Source organism: Lolium perenne, chromosome 6, assembly GCF_019359855.2.
Source record: "Lolium perenne isolate Kyuss_39 chromosome 6, Kyuss_2.0, whole genome shotgun sequence".
Classification (NCBI taxonomy): domain Eukaryota; kingdom Viridiplantae; phylum Streptophyta; class Magnoliopsida; order Poales; family Poaceae; genus Lolium; species Lolium perenne.
In genome coordinates this window covers 24000857-24008337 of record NC_067249.2, presented here as the reverse complement: position 1 = coordinate 24008337, position 7481 = coordinate 24000857, and the positions used below count along the sequence as shown (strand labels likewise).

Genomic DNA, 7481 nt, shown 5'->3' with positions numbered 1-7481 from the left:
TATGCTTGTTGTCGTTAGCATTAGGCGGTGACTGTAATAGTTTGTTAGCGGTTACTTTGGCTTTACACACGCGTGGACGTGATACCTCTGTTTCGTTATCTTTGGGTAATGAAATCCGACCCAGTGAGGTCGTTTGGAAAAAAAATCCATGTTGTCATCATCACCCTTTGTATTTGGAGCTTCGAGCAAACGAGTAGAAGCTTCCCCCCCTCCGTCGATCCATTTCTGCCCATCTCATTAGTTAAAGTAGTAAGTCAAAGAAGGTTGTCCGCGCCAGAACGAATGGCCTCTGCATCTGTCCAATACTCTAATATTTCGTGAAGCAAGCTTTGTTCCTTGGATTTGATTAGTTTAACATGAGATTTGATTAGTTTCTTCTTGAAGCAAGCTTTGTTCCTTGGCTTTCAAATCACCTAGCAGATGGCTGCTAAGCCAGCAATCTGCACATTCTGGCTAGCAGGGATAAACTGTGGGAACCACACAAAAAAATGAGGGGAGCTCCCAAGTTGAGTTGGTGCACCAATGGCTAATCCCATTGTGGTCTAGACGTATTTCGCAGCAGCACAATCGAAGAAAAAATGGAGATGCTCTCGCACATCAAGACTAGTGATATATGCAATCAAAAGAACAAATAAGATTAGCAGCCACACATCAGCAGTTGTAAAAGTGAAAACGGTTCATTAATTAGTAGAGTAGCTCGGCTCGCAGGCCTAGTTTTACATCAAAAAACATATAGTATTACGTACACAATTGATCATGCATGCGCTAGATCTCGCACGAATATATGAAAACAAAACCAAAAATTAATTATCGGCAAAATCGCTCAACCCCACGGCCATAATTATCAACAATTGACCATACGCTTTGTTAGTTCTTTCCATAACATTGGTACTTACTGAAAAGAACAGCTCCAGGGAAAAGCGATCTGGGCGGAGCTCATCTGCTCCCGACCAGCCAAGTCGCCGGTCCCTGCCTCCTCCGTCGGCCGCTCTGGCGACGGGAGTGGGTGGGGACCCGGGGTGACTGCTCTGGTCTCTAGCCCCGGTTGCCTAGTTTTTTCTTAAGGTGCTGCTTCTATGGAGGAGACTGCGCCGCGTTGAAATAATTTGCTTATGTTCTTCCTCCATCTCGACGTCGCTCCAACCGGTGGCGTCAGGGGCAGATGGCATGGTCGTCTCGCTGGTCTCCGGATCCGGTGAGATTTGTTGTCGGTGGTCGATGTTCGATACTTTCGCGGGTGGCAGTCGCGTCGACTACTGCAGTTGTGTGGTGTCTTGCACTTGTGCACGTGGATGCCGGCATGTGGCGGCGTTTCTCTTCTTCGACTATGTCAAGTGAAGATGACGTCGTTGGGATTTGGTGACCACGGGGAAGATCCCCGGCCGACGTGCCACAAAGTCTCGGGTTCGTCGCTTGCGATAGCCCGGTTCATCGGCTCGAAAAGCATCTGTGAATGCAATGGTGCTCTCCCAGATCTAGGTGTGGCGGTTATTCGCCTCTTTTTTCGGCGCTACCATAGTGGCAGTGGAGGAAGATGGATGATGTTTCGGCGAGGCACAGGTTTCTCCAAGGGTGAACTTGTAGTTTTACTTCTTGTGGGTTTTCTTGTGCAAAGCTGCTTGACACAAATGTTTGTCTTGTGTGGTAACCATATGTGTAATCTCTGTAAATAAATTATCTAATGAAATATATGGTTACATCAAAAAAACGGTATTTACTTTTTTCGGCACATGAATATCTTACTTTTTTCAGCACATGAATAACTTACCATTTTTCGAATCTGGTTTCTTTATTTAGAAATCAATTCACTTGATTGGATTTTAGAAACATGAATCATCAAGTACAAGCCATGCCACTATTACAAGAGAAGATATCAATTGCCACCTCATTTTGTTTGTAACCGTTACTTATTATCGAAATAAACTTTCTTAATCTTTGTCTTGCTTATGATATACTTGTCATCTGACAATATGTAGTCCGTTGCAACGCATGGGTACAGCATAAAGGTGCGATTGGATAATAACTCACCGAGGTGTTTCAACTGTGTGTGACAACTTCGATCTCATATCATACCTCAACTTCTACGCTTAGATGCTAAGAAAAACAGCGATAAGAAAACCAGTGATATACATATATGCAATCGAAAGAACACATACAATAACAGTCGCACATCAACAGCAATAAAGGTGAAAACGGTTCATTAATTAGTCGAGTAGCGTGGCACGCAGGCCTAGTTTTACATCGAAAAACAAATATTACATAAACAATTGACCATGCACGCGCTTGATGGCGCGCGGATGCATGAAACGAAAACCAAGAATGAATTATCAGCTAAATCGCTCGACCCCACGGCCATGCCATGCACATAGATACGAGTTAGTATATGTGCATGATGGATATATACCGTTAGAGTTGATCAGACTTTGTAGCCACCAGCAGCGGCGGGGGTGGCGGTGGCAGCGGCGGGGGTAGCGGTGGCGTAGGCAGCGGCGGGGGTTGCGGTGGCGGTGGCAGCCGCGGGTGTTGGGGTGGCGGTGGCAGCCGCGGCGGGCGTGGCCTCCTTCTCGGCCTCTGACATTGCAGTGACGGCCTTTTTCAGCGCGGTCTCAGAGACAGTGTACTTGACCTCCGGCGCGGTGGCCTGCTTGGCGGCGTAGGCCTGCTTGACGGCGGCCACAAGGGTGGGGATGAACTTGTAGCTGTCGTAGGCGGCGCCCAGGCTCACCTTGATGGCATTGTTAAAGGTGTTCTCGAAGACGGTGAACTTGTCGTTGGCGGGGGCGGCGTTGGCGGCAGTGGCGGCGGTCCTGTACGCGGCGTCGACCTTGTCGATGAGCTGCACCTCGGCGGCGGGGATGGCGCCGACCTTGACCTCCTCGGCGGCGGGCTTTACGGCGTGGACCTCGAGGGTGCCGGCGATGACGCGGAGCGCCTCGGTGAGGGTGGCGACGTAGGCATCGTACTTGGCCTCGGGAGTGGCGCCCTGGGCAGCCTCGTAGGCGAGCTTTAAGGCGGCGTCGAGCTTGGAGGTGAGCTGGTTCTTGCTTTGATCGGCGTAGCCGGACGCGAGGCCCTCAACGAAGGCCTTGTTGGTGGCCGCGACGAAGGTTACGACGAACGTCTTGTACTTGTCAGCTGGTGGGACGACGGCGGCGGCTGCCACGGCCGCCTTGAAGCCGGCGTTGATCTTCTCGATCAGCTTCTGCTCCTCGGTCGTCGCCTTCCCTGATGGCACCGCTGCGGGAGTAGCCGGGGTTGCCGGGGTGGCGGGGGTGGCGGCAGTAGCCGGGGCCGCGGGAGTAGCCGGGGTGGCCGGGGCATAGCCAGCATCCGCAGCGTAGGAGGCGGCCGGGCCCGCCACCAGGGCCACGGCGAGGAAAAGCGCCACCGTGTGCTTCTGCACGGCCATTGCTGCTCTTGCGTTGGTTTGTAGGGGGAATATGGGATGGATCGTGTTGTGTTGTGAGGAAGGAGGTGGCTCTAGCTAGCTTATATATATATACGAACATACGGTGGATGGTGAGAGGACGGGAGAGCTTTGCGCGCCAAAATTAGATAGTTTCGACTTCCGCCTCTCATCTCATTTCCATGTGTGTTGACGAGATTCTTTCTTTTCTCTCTCTTTCTTCTTATTTTGGAGCAAGATTAAAGGTATACTTTTATCCACGTGTCGCCTGTTAGTTTCATGCAAATCTAAATTTATACGGAAACGGAGATGCAGGATCAGTTCAGTCTCAAGTCGGGACCCAGCGAGAGGAGGTTTCATAGGTGTGGAGAGCAGTCTAGATAGAGATGCAGACAGTACAATTCATAGGTGTGGAGGGCAGTCTAGATAGAGATGCAGACAGTACAACAGCACAGACGGGAGCAATGCTACACCTACCGGATATTTTCTACGGGGTTAACTTACGGGATGGCGTGGCCCCGGTGGTTATAAACGCTGAGACACACGCCTAATTGTTGTGCTCGCTCTTAGGCTGCAATTTTTTGGGCGGCACATAGGATCCGCCTAGCTCTCTCGTACGTGGCACCAATATTGAAACACCGTGCCCTCTAGATATGACAGATGCGCTCTATCCCAACAAGAGGGATGCTCTCTATCCCGCCGACATAAGAGACCACTAGGTCACCTCGAGCGTCGCCGCTGCACCGAGGGTGGGGAGGGGGTGAGGGGTACGGTTTATTTGAGAATTAAGTATTGTGTATAGCAAAGGTGCCCGCGCGTTGCGGCGGGATACCATTTTTATGTTTGTGATGCACAAAGTTAGTTTTCGTTGCCACATCTACAGTGTATCATACACAGACCAGCAAATTTTATCGTACCGAGGTTAAGTGGGCTGCCCCTGCCTAATCCAGAACACCCAGAGTCGTGCACTTTCGGCGGGCTTCCTCTCTTTTAAGGTCGGGGAGTAGAGAGAAGTAGAGAAGGACAGATAAATCGTTCATGAGGGGCCAGAATTGACTAAATTCAAGGTACTTTTTTTTCTGAAACCATGGACCATGCATGGTCCTACCACTATGGAATGAGTAATATCATTCTCTTCGTAATTTTATTCATTCATATGAATAGCTAGTAATATTTTCAATTAATCCCCTAGGCGCAACCAAATCACCAGTACATTACATTAGTAGTTTCTCAAGTGAAAGGACTGGTCGACGACCCGAGAGGGAAAACTCTTCTTTTTTTGAATTTTCCTTTCTCATATATATCTCTCAAATTATATATTTTTTGATTTTTTTTGCAACTCACTCGAAAATAACAAATAGAATGGGGAAAAATAGTTTGGAACTTTTTTGTGCAATTTAAAATTTCAAATTATTTAAAATGCAAAATAAATTCTTTAAATATATAAATACACAATGATAAAAAAAATCCAAAGTTGTTGTTTTCGCAGTCTAGTTGTTATGTTTAAGTGATCTGCATTAAGTTCAAATACTGTGTGGTGTGAGAGATACAATAATGAGAAGTTGTTTGAGAGCGGAAAAAAAATTAACACGAATCTTGATGCAATATAGACAATGTAGATTGGTGTGCGCTCTCAGCACCTGGTCTGAAAATCCTATCTCCGACCGAGAATGCTCAAGATGAATTGATGCCGCTTCGAATAATAGGATTCGAAGGCGGTTGATGAGAGAGAAAAATACTCACTAGTGGAAATATGGCCTTTTGCACCGGTTTTTAAAGGCCATATGCACCGGATGGCCAACCGGTGCAAACCATCCGGTGCAAAAGGCCCCCCCCTTTTGCACCGGTTCTCTTACGAACCGGTGCTAAAGGGGTCTCCACGTGGCCGGCTGTGGGGCGCTCGGCGGGGGAGCTTTTGCACCGGTTCGTAATACGAACCGGTGCAAAAGGGTTGGGCCGCGGCAGCATTTTAGTGCCCTTCCTGCCCGCGGCGGAACTCTGCCGCGGCGGAATTGCACTAAAACGCTGCCGCGGCAGAGACTCTGCCCCATTCGAAATACGGTATAATATTAATGCAGACAATTCACATATATATATATAGGAAACCATTGTATTACATATATCGATCAAAGTGACACACGTTCATGCATATATATATATGTCTACATCAACATTGATATTGGCGGTTGTCCACATAGTGTTCTCCATCTGGAGCTATGACTTGCTCAAGTAAGAACCCCGCCAGTTCTTCTTGAATTGCTCGTACACGCTCTGTTGCTAGAAGACCGTCCCGCAACCGTTCGATCTAATAATTTGAAGAAGGTACGATGGTCAGTATATATATATGTGTGTATGTGAATGAAACACAAGGTGATCGATAAAATAAAGCCATGAATGTTGTTTAATTACTTACATCAAGTTGTTCCAAAATGTCCCTCTTATGGTGGGTATTCTGGCGGATGAACTCGCAAACGTAGAACCCGCATAAATTATTCCCGTCCTCCTGCCTCAAGCACTTTACGAGAACAAAGTTCAATCAAAATAATATATATATAATCAAGGATGATAATAATGGTATTGAAACTACAATCAAAGAGATGCGCGGCCTAGCCAGTAGTACTTACCGGTACATGTTTTATTCGAAGTTCTTTATTCTTTAAACCCGGAGACTTGTTGGTGAACCGTTTCCAAGCCTTGAGGAGGATATCAGCCATGTCCCCCCACGCCTCAAGGGGTTTACTCTTCGAGTCCATGACTTCTACTATCCCGGTGTCGGGTTCAATGACTAGCAGGATATAGTGAAACCTGCGGACACACATATATATGCATAACTCATCAATTACACTTAACACATGGAGTAAGCGAAAAAGATTTAATGTGTGAAGACAGTAACACTCACGCGAAGTTGTAAGGAAATAGTATTGCCCTTTTGTATGAGTTTTTCCTTAAGACATATACCAAGTTATTCTCCGTGTCCTTGGGAGAGTTGTCGACAGTATACCCATTCACGGTATATGGGTCAACGAACCCAAGATCATAGATTTGCCCCTTGCGGCATTCGCGAATCTTCATTCTGCATAATACAGTGAGAGTATGGTTATATGCTAGCAATAATGGACGAGTCGCGGTAGAGACTTAATTACATAAATGATACTTACAGACAGTATGCACTCAGCAGAGATTTGTCGAGGGCGTCTTGGTTGAATAACTGAAATAATTCACAAAATTCGATGTTCATCACGTCAGTTCGCCCGTAGTGCTCATCTCTTATTGCCACCATGATCCAGTTCTGGCCGTCCTTACATGCATCCAAGTACCAATTATGTAGTCTTCGCAGCTGTGTTGATAGATTAGGCAACTCCGCAGCTCTGACAAGAGGTTCCCCGTATGTGTAATGGTATGCTAATTGGACATCGTCCGTGGCCATGAATTCGATGCGGCTTAAGTACTCAGGAATACTCATACCGGCCGCATCTGCCTCATCTTTGTATAGTTTTACCATCGTTGGATCAAGGCACGCTAGGACATCGGGATACACTTGGAGCGGGGGGCACGAGTTTTTCTGAGCTCCAAGCTGGGGAACTGGTTTCCCATCTACCTTAGTTTTTTCCCACCGCTCTTTTGCTAACACATTTGACTTGCGAATAGACCGGTCATAGTTCGATGAAAGACTTGGCTCAGGTTGATGAAGGTTCTTCAGCAGTTTCAACTTCTTTTCCAGAGATATAGCTGGCTCCGGCTCAAGGCCGGGGCTTTTTAAGTTTCAACATTTGTTGCTTGTGCTGTTCAGCTACGATCTTGGCATTTTCCTCAACTGTATAGTCATAAGGTCTCTTGGGAGGAACCTTAGGCACTCTTGGGAGGGGCTCTTCTTTGCGTCTCGGTGATTTGTTACGACTCAGCTGTGTCGTAGCGGCCCGCCTAATTTTCCTCTTATACTTGGGCGGCGGAGAAGGCTCACGCGGCGGCGGAGATGGCTCACGCGCCGGCGGGGAAGGCTCATGCGGCGGCGGAGATGGCTCACGCGCCGGCGGGGAAGGCTCACGCACTGGAGACGGCTGCATCGGTGGAGAAT

At 47.8% G+C, this 7481-nt stretch overlaps 1 protein-coding gene and 1 long non-coding RNA gene across 2 annotated transcripts; both read right to left on the bottom strand.

Annotated features, from left to right (window-relative positions):
* Positions 1-2181: 2181 nt before the first annotated feature.
* On the bottom strand, positions 2182-3457 carry LOC127308603 (major pollen allergen Lol p 5b-like). The gene has a single exon (XM_051339466.2). It carries the CDS (start codon positions 3407-3409, stop codon positions 2417-2419), a length of 993 nt encoding a protein of 330 aa, XP_051195426.1. The 5' UTR covers positions 3410-3457; the 3' UTR covers positions 2182-2416.
* A 2365-nt stretch (positions 3458-5822) lies between these two features.
* On the bottom strand, positions 5823-6473 carry LOC139831923 (uncharacterized). Its single transcript, XR_011746324.1, has 3 exons — positions 6306-6473; positions 6031-6211; positions 5823-5921 (listed from the first exon to the last, which is right to left on the bottom strand). It is a non-coding gene; the product is annotated as an uncharacterized lncRNA (long non-coding RNA).
* Between the last annotated feature and the right edge of the window lie 1008 nt (positions 6474-7481).

Excerpts from the sequence above, each read along its gene's own strand:
- LOC127308603 (XM_051339466.2), bottom strand. The coding sequence starts at position 3,409 with ATGGCCGTGCAGAAGCACACGGTGGCGCTTTTCCTCGCCGTGGCCCTG.